Source organism: Actinia tenebrosa, unplaced genomic scaffold, assembly GCF_029948245.1.
Source record: "Actinia tenebrosa isolate PJP-AT-01 unplaced genomic scaffold, QUT_ActTen_1.0 PGA_scaffold16__25_contigs__length_10494907, whole genome shotgun sequence".
NCBI lineage: Eukaryota > Metazoa > Cnidaria > Anthozoa > Actiniaria > Actiniidae > Actinia > Actinia tenebrosa.
Genome location: NW_028292576.1, coordinates 1,967,117 through 1,987,518, shown reverse-complemented (window position 1 = coordinate 1,987,518; position 20,402 = coordinate 1,967,117). Strand labels below are relative to the sequence as shown.

The 20,402-nt window shown below is 39.6% G+C and overlaps 3 protein-coding genes and 1 long non-coding RNA gene across 4 annotated transcripts; 1 reads left to right on the top strand and 3 right to left on the bottom strand.

The window, feature by feature from the left end:
• Window positions 1-718: 718 nt before the first annotated feature.
• On the bottom strand, window positions 719-2,201 carry LOC148910548 (uncharacterized). Its single transcript, XR_016119975.1, has 2 exons — window positions 1,947-2,201; window positions 719-1,771 (listed from the first exon to the last, which is right to left on the bottom strand). It is a non-coding gene; the product is annotated as an uncharacterized LOC148910548 (long non-coding RNA).
• LOC148910549 (uncharacterized) lies at window positions 812-1,477 on the bottom strand. Its single transcript, XM_089031413.1, has one exon. The coding sequence runs from the start codon at window positions 1,475-1,477 to the stop codon at window positions 812-814; it is 666 nt and encodes a 221-aa protein (XP_088887539.1).
• Window positions 2,202-6,206: 4,005 nt separating the features above from the next.
• LOC148910547 (uncharacterized) lies at window positions 6,207-9,160 on the bottom strand. Its single transcript, XM_089031315.1, has 2 exons — window positions 9,130-9,160; window positions 6,207-7,420 (listed from the first exon to the last, which is right to left on the bottom strand). The coding sequence occupies exons 1-2, from the start codon at window positions 9,148-9,150 to the stop codon at window positions 6,221-6,223; spliced, it is 1,221 nt and encodes a 406-aa protein (XP_088887441.1). The 5' UTR covers window positions 9,151-9,160; the 3' UTR covers window positions 6,207-6,220.
• A 2,259-nt stretch (window positions 9,161-11,419) lies between these two features.
• LOC148910546 (uncharacterized) lies at window positions 11,420-13,162 on the top strand. Its single transcript, XM_089031412.1, has one exon. The coding sequence runs from the start codon at window positions 11,420-11,422 to the stop codon at window positions 13,160-13,162; it is 1,743 nt and encodes a 580-aa protein (XP_088887538.1).
• Window positions 13,163-20,402: the final 7,240 nt, after the last annotated feature.

Below are 20,402 nucleotides of genomic sequence, written 5' to 3'. Positions count from 1 at the left end.
AATTTGAAATGCTTGTATTTAATTGTAATTATTGTGATTTTGTTGTAATGACATTTCCCAGTCCAGATGAAGTTTCTATGGTAATTGTTAGAATGCTTAAGGATATAGATTTTTGTAAATTGTTGCTTGAGCGCTGTTCATTGTTTTTACTTGAACATGTTATTCCAGATTTTCTTACAAGGAACATAATGGACAAACGTTTGGAAAACAAACATGACAAGGAGGATGAGACCAAATGGTGTCTGTGTGAGGAACCAGAGTATGAAAAGATGATATTTTGTGACGACGAGGAATGTAAGTTTGGGCGGTTTCACTATCAATGTGTAAATGTTAAGAGGAAGCCTGTTGGCAAATGGTTCTGTCCTAGTTGCAAGAAGAAAAAGGTATGACATTATAGACATACGATGCTGTGAAGATGAATCTGCAATGATACATACTTTAATAGGTGTTTTGCTTTACAAAAATGTTTTTCTTATCACATGTATCAACATATTCTTGGCTCTAGCTCATAATAACTTTCTTCTATTTATTACATATGGAAAACGTATTATTTGGTTTAGCATTGGCATTGCTCACACATATTATTATATTATACATACAGTATGTGTAAGAGTAAAAACAGTTAAAGTTTGCAATACTTTCAATATCTAATAAATCATAGAAGACATTATTAGAATTTATATGGTTTAGCAGCATTTAGTACTATGTTGCACACTTATAGTGTTTGTACTTTATCATAAGAAATCCACTATACAGCATAACTGTTGTGCTAACAGTGTTCTTATTCAGTTCACTAGTCTTGGATGCATATTCATAATTGCAGCACAAATGCATGAGGAACCATGTTCAAGCTCATTTTTCCAGATAGAATTCGAAAGTTCTTTAGTTTTTCCATTGCTCTCTCGACATGTATCCTAATGTGAGCAATTCTCCTACTCGTCTCCACCTCTCTTGCACTAAGCTGCTCCTTTCCTTTCTGATATGCAGGAATGACGGGTTTTGCCCCTCTAGACAACACTTCATCCACAATCAAAAAACCTCTATCAGCTAAGATAGTGTCTCCATGCTGAATAAAATCTAAATATCCTGACTCTAAACTGATGACTTTATCTGAAGCCCTCCCCCCATATGCACGTGATATGAATGATACACCACCAGATGGTGCAATGCTAACCAAGAACTTTATTGTATTAGCATGCTTATAGTTACTGTAGGTGGCAGATCTTGCATTGAAATTTGCTGGGCATTCTATAAAAACTTCAGTGCAGTCAACTATAGAAATGCAGCTAGGGTAGGTATCTTTGATACATTGCGGCTGAGATCGTCTTGCTTCCTCTCTTGTTGACCAGTGAATGAAGAAACGGATTTGCTTTGCAAACACAGGAAGAGCACTGTCTAATAGAGAACGTACCAGAGATGGAGAAATGTCAAAGCGGTAGGATAAATCCCTATGAGGTGCATTTAGCCTAAGTTTCATTAGAACCAAAAGAAGATATCAGCTGAAGCAAGAATATTTGATGACGGGAAGGAATCTGCAAGGAAACTGCTTAACCAGAGAAAGCAATCATGAGATGGGAGGCCAGTATAGAAAAGAGTAGATTCATTTGGATTGGTGGAGAGATTCACGAGTGTTGAGGCCCTCATTTTTGGTTTGTTGTTTATAGTCAAGGAGTGTATCTGTTCTTGACGACGTGCCAACTCCCTTAAATTTCCTTCTTTTCCATATTCAACTCTGCTAATCTTTTCAAGCAAATATTATGTATAAATCGATCTGAAAAAATAAATATAATATATGTATAAAATAAAAATATACTATATATTATTTTTACTGAATTTTAATATAAACAACTTTAAAATATATATAACTTATTACAACTTTTTCTACAAAGAAATTTTATAGAAAAAAATGTATTTTAATAATATAAGCCAAGATATCATTTTCCTACCTTTGTTGTTCTCTTTATTTTCTGACAAATCCAATAAAGCGCCTGCTGCCATTTCTGTATCTGTACGTGTCACATCATCATCATACCGTCGTTTGCTGGCTTCTGTCGATCTTGATCGTTCAGCAAAGAAATCTTCAAGTGACTTTTTATAATTTCGCTGAGAAATTCTAGAAAATCTTCTGCTGGCAGTTTCTGAACCTTTACAATATCCCATGTTCATCGTTGGTTTATAGGCTGGGCTCTCTGGATTATCACTCTTTCCTAGTACACAAAAAAATTTATTGCAAATTGTTTACATCGATCATGAACGCACTTAGGAGATTTTGAGCGATATTTAAACAAAAATGTTTTGAATGTAGATATTTTTAATCCCTTTTTAAATATTTCCTGAGAGAAACGTGTTCACTCATACAAAAACAAAAAACAAAACAAAACAAATTAAAAACATAAGACTTTGTTTTCGTAAACTGTACACGAAATAAATAGACATAGATAGACATTTTTATACTATTTTTGCGTACTCTGTATCACAAATACACGGGGAAAATTACGATTTATGATCAGCTTACCTATAACGAAAGGTTCACTACAAATTCTGTCGTTGTCTGAAGAAGGAATCCATAAGTTTCCGTTGTTTACTTCTCGTCTGTTCATAGCTTTTATCCACATACTTCGCCTGGGCTCCTCTTTTGGTATCCGATGAAACTTCACATTTTCTTTCCTATGTTTCCCCGAATCTTTGTTCGTACAACCCAATACAATACACGTTTTACCCATCGTGACAAAACTTCAAAAATTTAGCTTAATTATATCAAGATACACTTTTTAAAGGGCAACAGTTTGTTTACAAAATGATGGCTAAACTGACGGCCGCGTGACGGCCAGCTTCGTTTTCAGGGTGGTAACGTCACCGGAAATACGTCAACAATGAAACCTGCCATAGAAATATTAAAAGTTTTGAGGGAAAGTCTTTGATTTGTCGATTCGTCGAGAAAAAATTGCTTGTCTAAAAATAATAATATACGATTGTTTGCTAAACAACACACACCTGAATTCTTGGAGAACACTTCTTAATCCATCTTTGAATACATGAAAGTTTTTTATATGGCTTTGGTCTATAACTTGCCCCAAAGCGATTTTTTCTGTGCATTTGAGAGTCTCCTTAGCTAGTAGTTTTGCTTCAAATTCCTTTGTCTTTCACGTTCATTTTCTCTTTGTTCATCCGCCAAGTTTTGCCTCATATTCCTTTTTCTTTCACGATCATGTTCTCCTTGTTCATAATCGAAATCCCGCCTGGATTTGCGTTCTCTCTCTCTCTGCTTGCCGCTTTTCTTTGGTGAGATTCTTTCGTCTTTGCCTTTCTTTTTCACGCCTCCAGAGTTTTTCCTCTTCCGAAAAAACTCTTTTACTTCTGGCCTTTCTTTTGGCTTTATTCTCCTCTGAGCTTTCTTTCGACATATCGATTTCGGAAAGGGGTTCCATCGTAAATAGAGTAAATATAAATATAAATATAAGCTTGAATAAAAACTTGTGTTGTTATCTTTCGGTATTTCTATACGTAATAACAGGTGTAAAAACGTTTTTTACAAAAGTTTAATAGCCGGATTTACCTTTATGTGTACCCGGATGTTGCAACGCGTCGACATTCCCGCCAAAAAAAAAAAAAAAAGATAATCTAACCAGCCAATGGGGATTCTTGATTGCGTACACGCACGGACGGACGGACGGAAGTGACGTCAGCCAAGCCATGAAAAATCAACTCGATGGTTTACCATATTTTCTTAAGTATGGGGCTCCGCTCGCGCGGCTCTTCGGCCCGCGCGGGAGCTCCGCTAATACTTCAAGAGGGCTTTTATTTTGGATTGATTAACCATCTCAACTGAAAACCCAATTTCTCTTGTATCTAAGTTCATTTTGGCCACTTTTTCATGAAAGCTCCTTTTAAGTGCTTCCTCCTTGAGAACTGATGATGCCAGCTGCTGTTCTAGGCTATGTCTTAGTTTCTGCTCTTCTTCTCCCTGCAGCTTCTGTCTTTCAATTTCATTTTCAAGTCTCCTCAACTCACAGGCATTAGCCAGATTGTCCAATCAGTATGACATAAAATTTCGAAAGAAGTGCTGTTATTAATGATAGTGCATTTTGAATATAATGTGCATATTTTTTTCAGGCAAAATTCTACAACCAAGCACAACCTTATGTTTCTCGGAGGTTGACAGCCCTGTAACTTGTCCGACAAAATGGCGTCGTCTAAATCCCGAAATAGCGTTTTCAAAGTTTGACTTCTGATTGGCTACTTTTATTACGGAGATTGACAAGCGGGATCGGTGTATTCTTCTCTTTCCGATTTTAACGCCTGGGCTGACTGGTCTCTATCTTCATTTTCGCGGGCTTGCATTCCATTCATTCCGATCATTTTTTCGTGCAGGTACTTTAACATTTCGACATTTTCTTTCGAAATATCATCATAATCCTTAAGTAAATCGATCCTTTCTTCTTCAGATTCTATGATACTCTCTAATTCTTCCTTTATTTTCGTTAATTCGTCCATGTTTACCTGCAAATTTCGTCCTTCGTTCTTCAGGAGTTCCACTTCGGTCTCGTGTGACACAATTGATCGTGTTCTGTTTACACTTCTCTTCCATGCTCTCGCTCTTAATCTGTACTTGTTCCTTAGCTGATCCAACCGAAATTCTTTCCCTTTCGTAGTCTGAGTTCTTTTTCTGGTCTTTATTCCTTCGATAGCTTCTTATAACGAGGCTTGCAGAATGTCGCCTTGCTCAATGAGCCTGTTGATTTCGTTCGCATAATCCATGTGGTCGGTGAATTCTTGGTCGTTACATCACTTAGATTTCGTTTAAATTCCCTAAAATTCCTTTTAAAAGTCGTCGTTCGACTGAATTGAATTCAAGCGTTTTACGTTTTACATTGTTCTTTATTAGAGCTAAACTTCTTTCTAAACTACAGATGTTCATATCTATACACACTCTATGGTGATTTTTATAATCCCCCACGCACTAACAACAACACAATTGTAGTTTAGGGACTAGTTTCATTCAGTTAGATTCAGTTAGGTTGAAAAGGTCCTAATAAACGGACGAAACTAGTCCCTAAACTACAATTGTGTTGTTGTTAGTGCGTGGGGGATTATAAAAATCACCATAGAGTGTGTATAGATATGAAGATAAGCAAGTCATTCAATGTCTCGATTGAAAAGTTATCAAGAAAAACTACAGATGAGAAATAAAGAACCATGTCTCTCACCGTCGAACGACGTTGGCTTCAAATCACGCCGTCCGCCGGTCATGACGTCAAGACTGTCGCGGTATGCAGCTACAGTATGTGAGCAAGTGTGTATGTGTGTAGTGTGTATGTGGGTATGTGGGTATGTGGGTATGTGGGTATGTGAGCATGTGGGTATGTGTGTAGTGTGTATGTGGGTATGTGGGTATGTGGGTATGTGGGTATGTGGGTATGTGGGTATGTGGGTATGTGGGTATGTGGGTATGTGGGTATGTGGGTATGTGGGTATGTGGGTATGTGGGTATGTGGGTATGTGGGTATGTGGGTATGTGGGTATGTGGGTATGTGGGTATGTGGGTATGTGGGTATGTGGGTATGTGGGTATGTGGGTATGTGGGTATGTGGGTATGTGGGTATGTGGGTATGTGGGTATGTGGGTATGTGGGTATGTGGGTATGTGGGTATGTGGGTATGTGGGTATGTGGGTATGTGGGTATGTGGGTATGTGGGTATGTGGGTATGTGGGTATGTGGGTATGTGGGTATGTGGGTATGTGGGTATGTGGGTATGTGGGTATGTGGGTATGTGGGTATGTGGGTATATTATTATATATGCGCCGTCATGGCTGCCTGCTTGTTCAAAGTGCTCCGAAATTCAAAAATTAAACGAGACTTACCTGTAAGGTGAAGTTTGATTGGAATTCTACGAGTCATTGGTCGGGAGTGTGGGAGTTACGTGAGAGAGCGCACGAACCCGGGAGATCAATATTCAACTGCGAGTAATCATGCAAATAGATCAAGGGTGGGTATAAAAGCATAGAAAACTATATGGGTGGGCACGTAACTCCCACACTCCCGACCAATGACTCGTAGAATTCCAATCAAACTTCACCTTACAGGTAAGTCTCGTTTAATTTTTGAATTCTACTTCATCATTGGTCATTGGTCGGTGGGAGTCACGTGAGACTTTAAAGCTGCATGATTATGAGCTCAACACCATGCAACCACAATAATAACTGTATAACAGACAAATATTTATTTGTGTGAATCACAAACTTTAAGTAATTCATTGCCAAAGTTTTCAGTATTAACAACAGGCATATTGTAGAACTTTTGAAAAGTGTTTTCAATGGACCATCCTGCACTTTTCATAATAGTCTCAAGAGATATGTGTCCTGCCTTAGCACCTGAAGTAGCTGCAGCCCTAGTGCTATGAGCACTAAACACACTTGTATTAACTCCAGCCTTGCCTAACACATACTTTATCCAGCGGCTGATTGTATCAGCTGAGGCAGGCTGGTGTGGCTTTTGATAAGTTATTAGCAGCTGATCCTTGTTTGGCTGTCTTAAACCACTTGTTCTCTTGAGATATTCAAACATGTAGGTAACTACGCACAGGCGATTGTCTGGTTGGTAGGCAAGGAACTCAACTGTGGAGAGATGCCTTCCAGGTCTGGATGTTTTTAGCAATGTTTTAAGTACAAATATGCACTTGTCAGAGGTTAAGTGCATGTCAGACACTGTCAATGAATGTAACGTTTGGCGTCTCTGCCCTGATAGTAGTGCCATTAACATAACTAACTTGTGGGTCAAGTCTTTCAATGTGAGAGTTTCAGGGGGATGTAAAGTCCTCAAATAGTCCATAACATGTTTTACATCCCAGGTTCTAGAATATTTAGGAAGAGATGGCCTGCATTCAAATACCCCTTTCAGTAGTCTGCAGACTAATGGGTGGCTCCCAAAACTATTGTGCCCAGTTGTCTGTATGCAGGTAGACAAGGCGCTCCTTGCAGTGTTAACTGCACTATATCCCATGCCTGAGTCATATAACTCTGCAAGGAAATTTACCCCATCCTCTACAGATGCTGAAAATGGATCAGTTTTCCTTTTATGACAGTACTCTTTCCATCGATCAATGTATGGACTGTACTGCTTTTTAGTGCCATTTCGCCATGATGACATGACCAATGAGGTAGCTTTTTCTGATAGTCCTTGACCTTTGAAATGTTCCCTGATACATGACATAGGAGCAACACCAGTTTTCCCTGTAGTGGGTGGGTTATAGTTGGTTGACTGGGTTGGAAGAGCATCCCTATTTTCCTGGGAAGTTCCAGTGGGTCTTGAATTAGCATTCTCATAACAGTTGGCCACCAAGGTTGAGTTGGCCACTTGGGAATCAATATTAGACCTGTTGCCTTCTCTTCCTGAATTTTCTGAAGAACAGTTGCCATAAGGCTGAAAGGAGGGAAAGCATAAAATAAATAGGACTGCCATGATAAGCTAAAAGCATCTATTGCAAATGCTTCCGGATCAGGTTGGTAAGCTACAAACGGTTTTAGTTTGTAATTTAAACGCGAAGCAAAAAGATCAATGGTGGGCTTCACATTCAATTTATTTAATGCATCCTTGAATATCTTTGGGTCTAATGCCCATTCAGTCCCATTATTGACATTTCTAGAGTGCCAGTCAGCCATTACATTCATCTTTCCTGGGATGTGAGCAGTAGACAGCCACACATTGTTCTCAACACACCAGTCCCAAATACAGCGGGCTAAGTTATTACATGCCTTTGAATGACTAGTGCCCATGTGGGCTAATGTTGTTACAGCTGTCATGTTATCGATCATAACTCTAACATGTTTGCCCATAATATGGTCCTGAAATGCTTTCAGGGCAAAGAATACTGCTAGCATTTCTAGTCCGTTTATATGATAGGAGGCTTCGGATGGACCCCATCCGCCCTTAGCTGATAGAGTGCCCATGACTGCCCCCCATCCTAGCATGGATGCATCAGTATGAATAACAATATCTGGCTCTCCATGCTGAACAATATTGTATGCACTACTCACAGAGTCTCGCCACCACCTTATATCTGCTAAGGCAGCTTCCGACAATGTCATGGAAATATCAAATTTTCCTTTTGCATGCTTCAAAGCATCAGTTTTTTCCATATCAATGCTTCTAAAGTGCAAGGGTCCCCACATGACTCCTGGGAAACTAGCAGTCATACGTCCTAGGAGTGAGGACACTTCTCTTATAGAAGGATTGCTGCTAGCTAGTATATTTTTGCATGCATCCTTGAGTTTGTTTGATTTTTCCTGAGTGAGGTAAACTTTCATTTCTAAAGAATCAAGGACGAAACCCAGGTAAGTGATTCTCTGTGAGGGCACAAGTGTTGACTTTTCCGGGTGAATTATAAACCCTAATGAGTCAAACAATTTTATTGTGGCAAGAACATTTCGAATACAGTCCTCAAAGTCCTCACCTTGGAGGTACGAATCATCTATGTAAGATGATGACAAATGACCAGACTGTCTTAAGGTGGCATAAACCGGCTTCAGTAATTTTGTAAACTTTCTTGGACAAAATGCAAGACCATTTGGGAAACATGTAAACTTATAAAGATTCCCTGACCATATGAACTTTAGGTATTTTTGGTCACTTTCTGCTATACTAACTGAGTAGTATGCATCTTTTAAGTCCACCGAAGCCATATAACAATTCGGTCTCATCATACTTATGGCTGATTTGAGGGTGTCCATTTTAAAATGCTTGTACTCAACATGCATGTTGAGCCGCTTCAGGTTTAGGATTAACCTGTGAGAGCCATCTTTTTTCGGCCTGGTGAATATAGGTGACAGATATTGTCCCTTCTCATTCCCCGTGGGTAATATAACACCCTTTTTTATGAGTTTACATATTTCAAGGTCTATGATTTTGACCTCTGAATTTTTCACAGACTGTCCCGGGGTTTTTCCCTGGGTGGGCATTGAATTAAATTCAATATGCTGGCCTCTGACCATTGACAATATTTCAGAGTCTGAAGTTATTTCCTTCCAATTTTCTAGGTAGGATACCAGCCTGCCAGCCTTAAAACAGTCTGCTTTTGCAGTGAAATAATCTTTTAGAGCAGGCATAAGCGACATAAAATTATTTTCATTTACCTGTGTTGTCAGGTTAATCATTGAGAGGGTGTCTTTTTTTTTTTTTTTTTTTTTTTTTTTTTTTTTTTTTTCCCCACTGCTTCTTCTGGCTGTTGAAGTGGGGATTCCTTCTCCCCCTCTGGCCTAAAAAAGGCCTCTTGCCTCTATTGTTATTGCCAGATTTATCTTGGTGGCGGTTTGAGCCGCCTCCAGCCGCCAGGTTACTTATTTGGTTTGAGGCCTTGATGCTGCTCAGTTGAGATTGCAGTTCGTCACCAAACAGCATCCCAGTAATTGGGATGTGGGGAGCACACAGGGTGCTATAATTTTTGTTTAAACAGGGTCTGATTAAGTCCCTTCTATGTTGAGACAGACTGAGATTATCATGGCCTAGGAGTGCTATGGCATCAGTGTTTAAGGTCAGCAACTCCTCCAACTTCAGCGTGGTGGGATCAGCAACGGCTGTCATTATCTTACTGACTGAGGCAGTCAAGATAGCTCCCACTTTCGTGAGTGTTTTTTGGGTACTGGCAACGCGGAGGTCCCTTCTTCTGGCCAAGTGGTCGAGTTTATCCCATATTTCAGGGTTAACTGTAGGGACGATAAGCTTGTCACAGTTTGACGGGCGGGCGTATTTGTCAAGCTTGTCTTTAGTTTTGTGTCGCCAAGTTTGGTCTAGAAACGCTTATTGACAAATTCCGCCAGTTTATCCGACACAGCGTCTGTAGTTTTTTCTTCTGTGTCATAATCTTGTGAAATTGTGCCCAAAAACTAGTCGAGGGGTCCTCGATTTGGTTTTTCTGGCTGTTTTCTTGACTTGCCTTTGCAGTCCGTTGTTGTGTACGAGATGCTTGAAGCAACTTGACTGAGTCATCCGAGTCGGATTCCTCCTCACTAAGATTTCTATCACTTAGCTCAGCATCTTGAGTAACAGCTTCTTTTCGCTTTTTTGCTTTTGACGATGCAGCCGAGTCGGCCTGCATCCGCTTAAGAGTATTTCCCATTGAGGAAATATTTCCCGCCATGGCGGCCATTGTTTGGTTTAGGCTCGCCAAGGTGGCAGTGAGCGAGTCGCTCGGATTATCTTGCTTTCGTGAATCAGAATTTTCTTCATCATCAGCTAGGAGGTTTTCCTCTTCGTCTTCGCGTGTTCCTTTAGGTTCCATTCTTCAAAGTCTACTTCTTTAAGGCTTTAAGAGGTATAAATCGACGCATCAATAGCAAACACAGTAGATCTCCCAAGGATCACACACAAATTGATCTCCCGGGTTCGTGCGCTCTCTCACGTGACTCCCACCGACCAATGACCAATGATGAAGTAGAATTGTATTTGGTTTTTGTTACTTTTTACCTACTGTAAACGTGAATTCCACAATTTTAAGCTGCCTTAACACCTTCCAAATGTTTTCAAGTCAAGATTTGCTTTGGCTACCGATTTTGAACATGGTTTTGGTCATTGCAACTGTATAAGTTCTGTTGTCAGCTGAGGCGTGAAAGAATCCAGTCGAACTACAATATCTCTTCGCCAGTTTGCAAGTCATCAAAGCATGGTTTACATGGTTTACTGCCTATCATTACCATATCGTCTTTTCTGGGTAGATCTGGCAATTCACATGGATGTTCAACGAAATCCTGGTCCTTTTGTACATGATTTTCGGTGTATTGCCCGACAACGATCTTTGGCGCCATATTTAAATTCGGGTCCATCAAACAGGTTTAATTATTCAAGATCCCAACGTTTTTGTCTTAAATCTAAATATCATGTCTCTCCGGATGTTTTTCTTACTCTTAAGAATCTAGGAATCTTAAATACTCGTCGTAACCGAGGTGGTCGTCGAAATATTCCATTGAAACCTCGAACTGTTCCTTTGGTCATCACTCCTCGATTTTCATCGTACTCCCGTAGTATGAAGTATCGTGGTATCAACACAAACAACCTTACTATACCTCTTCGTCTGCCTCTCACACCACAGGTTAGTCAATCTGCGAAGCTATGTATCTTGAATGCAAGATCAGTATGCAATAAAGCAACAATAATTAATACTTTTGCAGTTGAAAATGATATTGACATTCTTTGTTTAACTGAAACTTGGTTAAAATCTAATGATCAACAAATAATAAATGAACTATCCCCTAAAGGTTATATTAGGAAAAGTTGAGGTGGTGGAGTTGGTTTTTCGTACAATAAATCTTTAAAACTTAGTAAAATTTCATTTAATAAGTACAAATCTTTTGAAGCCATGGGGATGTTAGTTCAATCCTCTCCTAATATAAACCTCCTCCTTCAAATCGAAATAAACTTTCCAATAATATGTTTTTTGAGGAGTTCTCTCTTTTTCTGGAACAATTTTCAACAGTGTCTAGCTCTTTTCTTTTGGTTGGAGATTTTAATTTCCATGTGGAGGATCCTTCTAATTCTGTTGCTGTTAAGTTTCTTGCTCTCTTAGAATTATTCAACCTCACACAGCATGTCAGTCAATCAACTTATCAGGATAAGCATATACTAGATCTCGTGATCACTAGAACTGATGATTACCCAATCAACAATATCACTCTCTCTGATCCTGTTATCTCTGACCATTCCGCTGTCTTTGGAGACTTAATGGTAAAGAAGGCTCCTTTTCAGAGGGTTATCACTAGATGTCGTAACTTTAAGGCTATTCAAGAGGATACATTTTTGGAGGATATTCCCAACTCATCTCCATCTGATGATGTTATGGGCATAGTTCAGCAATATGATTCTGTACTTACTTCTATTCTTGATACTCATGCTCCATCTAAAGAACGTATAGATGCACCCTGGTACTCTTCAGAAATCAGAGCTGAGAAAGCAAAGCGGCGAAAGCTAGAAAGAGTATCGCGGCGCTCGCGTCTAACTATTGACAGAGAGATATATGTTCACCAGTGTGGTGTTGTCAGCAAACTAATCAAGGCGTCCAAGAATATGTATTTCTCAAAAATGATCAGTGAACAACAATCTATTCAAAGGGTACTTTATTCTACTTTTAAAAAAATGATTCAAAAGGCAGATAAACTTTTCCCATCAGCATCATCTCCAGAGCATCTTGCAATTTCTTTTGCCGAATTCTTCGTTAATAAGATCAAGAAAATTCAAACTGAGTTTGATGATAATACTTGTGACTTTGATGTTCATCATGAAACATTGGATAGTTATCTTACATCTTTTAATGGCATTTCTCCTGAGAATATTTCTAAGCTTATTTCCCCCTTGGTGGCGAAATCTTGTGAGCTTGATCGTCTTCCTGGCAAAATCTTGAAGAAATGTATTGATCAATTGATTCCTTCCATTGCCAAGATAATCAATCTTTCTTTGTTCACTGCATCAATGCCATCTCAGTTAAAGCAAGCTATAATCAAACCTCTTCTGAAAAAGCCAACTTTGTCTCCAGAAGAGTATTCCAGCTTCAGACCAATCTCAAATTTAAAATTTCTGTCTAAGGCTATTGAGAAAGTAGTTGCCTGTCAGCTAATTGAACATCTTGAGAGAAGCAACCTCCATGTGACACTTCAATCAGCATATAAAAAACATCACAGTGTCGAAACAGCTCTTTTGAAGGTGCACAATGACATGTTGTGTGGGATTAGGGGATCAGCTCTTAAATGGTTTCAATCCTATCTAAGTGAGAGGCAATGTTATGTGAGTGTTCAAGGGGGCACGTCAACTCCTCACTCTTTCAACTGTGGTGTTCCTCAAGGATCGGTTTTGGGACCTATTTTATTTTTATTGTATGTTTCACCTATCTTTGAGACAATTTCACGCTATGATATCAGCTATCATCTGTATGCTGATGATACACAGCTCTACATTTCATTTTCCACATCATCAACATACGAATTAGAGGCTGCCAAACTCCAACTTGAGGCATGTGTCAAGGATATTGACACATGGATGGTTATGAATAAATTAAAGTTGAATGGTGATAAAACTGAGATACTGGTACTCTCTTCAACTCATCGTCCATGTCCATCAATTCACTTATTTAACATTTCTGGTTTTGATATTCGCCCATCCTCTCCCAAGACTCTCTCTTGAGGCTCATATTACGGCTATCTGTAGATCTTGCTTTTTTCACCTCCATAATATCTGGAAAATCCGTAAATTTCTTAGTCTGAGTGCATGTGAAACCCTTGTGCATGCATTAATTTCTTCTAGACTTGGTTTTTGTAACTCTTTACTTTGTGGTCTCCCGAAGACTTCTCTAAATAAACTACAGCATGTGCAAAATGCTGCAGCGAGACTTGTTAGTTTCTCTCGTAAGCATGAGCACATTACTCCCGTTCTTTTTAATTTACACTGGTTGCCATTGGAACAACTTATTGAATTCAAAATTCTTTTATTGACATATAAAGCTTTAAACAACAGTGCTCCTTCTTATCTTTTTGACCTTATAAAATCCTATGTCCCTATTCGTTCTTTGAGATCTTCATCATTAAACCTGTTATGTAAACAATCTTACAATCTCAATCTTCATGGAAAAAGAGCTTTCTCTTTTGCTGCTCCTGAATTGTGGAATTCCTTGCCAGTTAAAATCAGGTCCAGTACATATATCTCTACTTTCAAAAAAGATTTGAAGACCTGGCTTCTCAAGAGGGCATATGATTAATCTAATTGACTTTTATTATTTTATATTAGAATTTTTACTTGAGTTTAAAAAAATGACTTTTATTGAATTTGATGCAATGTAAATGTTTTTAATGAAATTAGAGTGTTAATTTTTGCACGTGTGCACGTGTGCACGTGTGCATGTGTGCATGTGTGCATGTGTGCATGTGTGCATGTGTGCATGTGTGCATGTGTGCATGTGTGCATGTGTGCATGTGTGCATGTGTGCATGTGTGCATGTGTGCATGTGTGCATGTGTGCATGTGTGCATGTGTGCATGTGTGCATGTGTGCATGTGTGCATGTGTGCATGTGTGCATGTGTGCATGTGTGCATGTGTGCATGTGTGCATGTGTGCATGTGTGCATGTGTGCATGTGTGCATGTGTGCATGTGTGCATGTGTGCATGTGTGCATGTGTGCATGTGTGCATGTGTGCATGTGTGCATGTGTGCATGTGTGCATGTGTGCATGTGTGCATGTGTGCATGTGTGCATGTGTGCATGTGTGCATGTGTGCATGTGTGCATGTGTGCATGTGTGCATGTGTGCATGTGTGCATGTGTGCATGTGTGCATGTGTGCATGTGTGCATGTGTGCATGTGTGCATGTGTGCATGTGTGCATGTGTGCATGTGTGCATGTGTGCATGTGTGCATGTGTGCATGTGTGCATGTGTGCATGTGTGCATGTGTGCATGTGTGCATGTGTGCATGTGTGCATGTGTGCATGAGTGTGTTTGTATGTTTGCATGTATGTATGTGTGTGCAATGTGTATGTGTATGTGACTATTTTGGTAAACAATAAAGAGAATATTGAAATTTTAAACTTTCCTAACTTAAAATTTAATGCTGATTTCAGATATGCAAAGAAAAATGGGGTGTTCATAGCTTGTTTTTGAGATAATAACTCCGGAATGACATGAGTTTGTACAATTGGAAGACAAATAGCACAAAATCAAGCTCTGTAGAAAAAAGATCATAAAACCGAAACTAACATGTTATTTTCACATGTGAAGATATTGTTACCATGTGTATTTAAACTGTTAGTTTATGAATAAAAACTCTTTATAATAATAAAAAGCTTAGACTATGAAGTTGATTTTATGGATAATAGTTGGTTTTATGGATAAATATCGCTGCGCTAACTAGTGAGAGATCTTTTCAACACTCGAAGATAGATTTCGTATCTCCAAGTGCCAATGTAATATTCTCTATATTACCTGATATTCCGTAAAATAACAAAAAGATTTAGAGTCCCATGCAAAATTTGAGGGTTTTTTTTCTTTTTTTTCTTTTTTTTCTTTTTTTTTTTTTTTGAGAGTTCAAAACGTGTATGGTTCTTCAATAAACTCGTGAAGATTATTCAGCAGTTTTAATTGCAGGTTTACAACACATATCAAGGAAATTTTCCTTAGTGCTAGAAGTAGATTTATTATTTCAAGCCATATTAGATATGGACTATCAGTATATGGAACTTCACCAGTCCAGAGGTTATAAAGGAATCGAAAATTTGATATATTCCTACTCATCCTCTTAAGGAATTTATCCCCAAGATTAAACAAGCCAGTCTACGATTTAAGACCGCTGTGTGTTAATAAATTTAAAACAATTTAAAAGTTAAAGTTTGCAGATTATATGTCATATTTTCATTCTTTATACAGTAAAAACCTAAAATTTAAGAACCTGTTAGGCTAAAATTTCATTTTTAAGCACCCTTCACATAAGAACCATTTAGGCTAAAATCCTAAAACAGGTTCTTAAATTTAAAAAAGAACATAAATAGAATCAATCTTTTCAAAAAATATATTTATAACACAGTCTGTACACAATAATGCTATAAACACTATAACTGTACATGGTTACTGTAAAGAACATGTCCTCATTGAATAAAAAAATCCAACTTAAAATGAAACTTTATTTTATTTCTTGAACAAAAGTTAAGAACCTAACTAAGAACCCAGTTAGCCTAATTTAACACGAAATACCATTTATATAAGAACCTGTTTAGGCTAACTTGAAAAATCCTAGGTTCTTATACGCGGGTTTTTGCTGTATAACCATTGTTGTTTTAACGTAAGCGATTGTGCTTTGTAAATAAAAATTACAAAATCATTATTTTTTGCTAGTAATTCATTTTGCCAATTTCCACTTGTATGTTCTTATTCAACAAATACCTACATACGGCTGAAGCTTACTTGAGTTAATTAAATTAAAGTATTTTACGATAACCTGAAAAAGAATTATATCCACATCCAAGTGCATGACCATAATTTCACAAAACATACGAACTTTGTTTTTAAATTAGGGACTAAAAGCCTGTAATAGAAAAAAAGTAATTGTACTTCGAAACTTTCAATATAAACGTGTAGAATCAAGATGTTTATTTCAAGCCACTGTTATAACTACTCAAGTACAATAAGTAGTGTCTATGATTATGTAATGATAACATTGGGATCATATAACATTACGTCATATATTACATCTCCCTTTTCCTAAATAAACATTCAAGTAATAAACCGGAACAACGACTAAACTATACCAATATATAATGATAAAACAGTCTTTGATCAAATCCATGGGTTCTAGGTTATTAATCAGTCTATGTAGCATATTTTGGGTTGGGTTTAATTAACCGCCCAAAACTGCTCATCCTAATGTTTGGTTTTAGGTCTTGTGTGTCGATCTTGGCAGGTTCTGGTTTCTGTTCAGGTACAGGATCGGATGTGGGTGTTGTATCCTCAATGTCGACTTCTACTGGTTCCTCCGGAATGTTTGGACTCTTAATTTTCATTAAGTGTCGCCGGTTCCTTCTGTAGAGGGTACCATTATCAGCCTTTACTACATAAGACCTTGGCGTGTGGTGCTTAGTTACAACTGTAGCTGGTTCCCAAGGTGCTTCGGGTGTTTTCTTCATTCTGACTTCCTCATTCTCTTGCAGTGGTGGAAGCTGTGGTTGTGCATTGAGGTCATAGTATGCCTTCTGTCTGTGTTGTTGAGTTATTCTGTTGTCAATAAACTCCTTATGGTCCAGCGCAGATGGTTGTAGTTTCTTTGCTGCTGTTGGAACTGTAGATCTCAAGGTTCTACTCATAAGGGCTTGGGCTGGTGTGACTCCATTGATTGGTGTGTTCCTGTAGTGGAGTAGGGCTAGGTAGGGATCCTCGTTGCACTCTCTTGCCTTTTCGAGTAGTCGCTTCACAGTTTGTACTGTCTTCTCATGTAGTCCACCTGACTGGGGGTATCTAGGGCTAGTAGTTGTGTGTATGAATCCATAGTTGTTTGCAAAGACTTTGAAGTCTTCTGAGGAGTATTGGGGACCGTTGTCTGACACAACCTCTTCAGGAATACCGTGTCTACTGAAAAAGGACTTCATTTTGTTGATCACTGTTATTGATCTTTCATCCCTCAGTTCTGATACTTCTGGGTAGCGACTATAGTAGTCAACTACTACAAGGTGGGGTTTTCCTTTCCAGTTGAACAGGTCTGTTGCTACTCGCTGCCATGGCCGTTGTGGCAGCTCATGTGGGTGTAGAGGCTCTTTGGCATTGGCGTTGCGGTGTCTCAGACACGTCGGACATGAGGATATCATGTCTTCTATCTGGGTAGACATTCCCGGCCAGAAGATGCTTTGTCTTGCCAGTTGCTAAGTCTTCTCGATTCCCTGGTGGGACTGATGCAGCTTGTGGAGAGTATCTTTTCTGAGTGTTGGTGGTATTAACACTGTATGTCCAGCGTAGACTAATCCTTCATTCTCGGTCAGTCTGTCGCGGTAAGCAAAATATTCTCTAGACACTAGTGGGACTGACGATCTATGTTCGGGCCAGCCGCTCCTGATCTGTTTGATCAGGGCTTGCATGGTGATGTCACGTTGAATGTGTTCCTTTATCTCTTGCAGCTTACGGTCAGTGACATACGCCTCACATGACATAAGATGTATGTACTTCTCGTCTTGAATTTCTCTTTCGATATCCTCCGTGGTGACTTCCGGCGGAAATGCACGTGACAGTGCATCAGCAATGTACATTTCAGTTCCTTTTGTGTATTTTACATGGATGTCATAGGCTTGTAGCTGAAGTAGCATTTTCTGCAGATGTGATGGAGCTTGGGATAGTGGTTTTTTGAAAATTGCTTTAAGTGGTTTGTGGTCTGTCTCCACGGTTACCGTCTTCCCGTAGATGTATTGATGGAAGCGTTTGCATCCAAATACTATAGCAAACAGTTCTTTCTCGATCTGTGCATAGTTTTGTTGAGTCTCATTCAGCGCTTTTGAGGCATAGGCGACGGGCCCTTTATCTTGGTAGAGTGCAGCTCCGAGTCCTTTTTGTGAAGCGTCGACTTGGATAATAACGGGCCTAGTTACATCATAATACTGGAGAGTGTCTGACGTGGATAGCTGTTTCTTGAGGTCTTCAAAGGCTTTTTGGTGATGATGGCTCCAGTGGAACTCAACGTCTCGCCGTATAAGTTCTCTGAGCGGCGCTGTGGTTTCTGATATTCTTGGAGTGAACTTGGCGACAAAGTTGATCATTCCTAGTAGGCGTTGAATCTCTTGTTTGTTCTGGGGTGTTGGGTAGTCGATGATGGCTTTGATCTTGCTGTTGTCAGGTTTGACTCCATCTGCTGTTAGCTTCTCTCCGAGGTAGACGAGCTCAGTGCATCTGATTTTGCACTTTTCTTTGTTTAGAGTCATGTTAATTTGTTTAACACGATCCAAAGTCTCTTTAAGGTTTCTGTCGTGTTCTTCCAAGGTTCTGCCCCAAACGAGAATGTCGTCGATATCTGTCTCGCATCCGGCTACATCAGCAAACAATTCACTGACAGTTCTGTGAAATACCTCCTGAGCAAACACGAACCCAAACGGCATTACTCGAAAGCGATACCGACCAAAGGGTGTGTTGAAGGTTGTTAAGAGTGAGCTCTCTTCGTCTAGAAGGAATCTGCCAGAATCCGGACTGGGCATCCAAATGGCTAAAAAATTTGGCTCCAGATAAACGCGCGGTAATCTCCTCTTGTGTTGGGAGTTGATAATGTTCGCGCTTAACAGCTTTGTTTAGGTCACGGGGGTCAATGCAGATTCTTAACTTTCCGGAACGTTTTTCGTTGACGACCATCGAGTTGACCCATGGAGTTGGTTCATTGACTTTAGTGATGACTCCCGCTCTTTCCATGTGTTCTAGTTCGTCTTTCACTTTTTCGCGTAGCGCTGCCGGTAGTTTTCTTGGTGGGTGTATAACTGGACTAACTGAGCTGTCAATCTTGATGTGGTAAGGTTCCGATATCCGGCCTAATCCTTCGAAACATGTTGAGTATTCCTTAAGGATTTCTTCCTTGCTGAGTCCAATCAGCTTGCTTGAGTCAGTGTTCCTTTCCATTTCATGAACATTAAATGTTATGAGCTGTAAGGTTTCGCAATCTTCGCATCCTAGAAGTGACTTCCCAGCTTCGACGACTTGAAACTGGACTACTTGTTTGATGTTCTTAAATTGACACATTAAAGAACATTGTCCTATGACAGGTATTGCGTGACCACCAAAAGCTGTGAGTCTTGCGTGGGACGTTCGTAGTTTTTCTCGGCGACGCTTACGAGGCACGACTTTGTAGAAATCCTCCTTTGTTAAGACGCTTGTTTCTGCTCCGGTGTCGAGTTTTAACTTCAGGTCCTTGTTACCAATGCGAATGTCTGCATACTGTTCGTTGTGATCGATGCTTTCGTTGACAGAGTCTATTGTAATCTGATCGACGCCGTGGTCGGAATAATCACTCTCAATGACGTCGTATTCTACTTCGTGTACACGTGTTCGGTGATTTCTTGGTTGATGTTTCTGCTGAAATTGTTGCTGTTGCTGGCTTGATCGACAGTATTTTGCAAAGTGTCCGAGCTTTGAGCAACTGTTGCATTCTTTCCCGTAGGCAGGACATGATTTTGGCCTGTGTAGGATTCCACAATTACCGCATGGCTTTTGCTTGGAGTCGCCTGTCGTTCTTGTCTGCGTGGGGGTGTGGCGCTCGTTGTATCTGGGTTGTCGTTGTTTGACGAAGTCTACGTTCGCGTTCTTGGCCTCTGAGATAGTTTTTAGCTGTTGTCTGGAGTGTTCGGATGCTCTGCAAATGTTGAGTGCCTTGTCTAAGCTCAGGTCTGCTTCGCGTAATAAGCGTTCCCTCAGGGATTGATCAGATATGCCGCACACAATCCGGTCGCGTATGAGTCCGTCTTTGAGATTTTTGAACTCACACAGTGAAGCAAGAGTCCTCAATACAGTCACGTATTGATCAATTGTCTCCCCTTGTTCTTGGTTTCTCGTGTTGAATTTGTGTCTTTCAAAAGTGATGTTCTTTCTCGGGTTACAGTAAGTCTTGAACGCCGTCTTGATATCCGCTGTAGTCCTGTTCCAAACTGTCTCGCCTTCGTCGTCAGTCGTCGTTTCGTCAGGAAGGTCCAGTGTCTTGTACACTTCTCGACCCTTCTCGCCAATGCAGAGCAGAAAATACGAGCATCGCTCCTCTTCGGATTTTCCTTTAAGTTCTGTTTTCTCGAATAGATTCCAGTGTTCTTCGAACTTTCGATAGTTCTCGCTGACGTTGCCTTCAAAAGACATTGCTCTGGGCGCTGCCCATTGTAGACTCGATGCCATTCTAACTGATACGAGTAATGGTTCGCTCATAGACCACGTT

Coding starts and splice junctions, on each gene's coding strand:
- LOC148910546 (XM_089031412.1), top strand. CDS start 11,420: ATGTTTTTTGAGGAGTTCTCTCTTTTTCTGGAACAATTTTCAACAGTG.
- LOC148910549 (XM_089031413.1), bottom strand. CDS start 1,477: ATGAAACTTAGGCTAAATGCACCTCATAGGGATTTATCCTACCGCTTT.
- LOC148910547 (XM_089031315.1), bottom strand. CDS start 9,150: ATGATTAACCTGACAACACAG. Junction 7,421..9,129: donor TGATTAACCTGACAACACAG/GTAAATGAAAAT, acceptor CCCTCCTTTCAG/CCTTATGGCAACTGTTCTTC.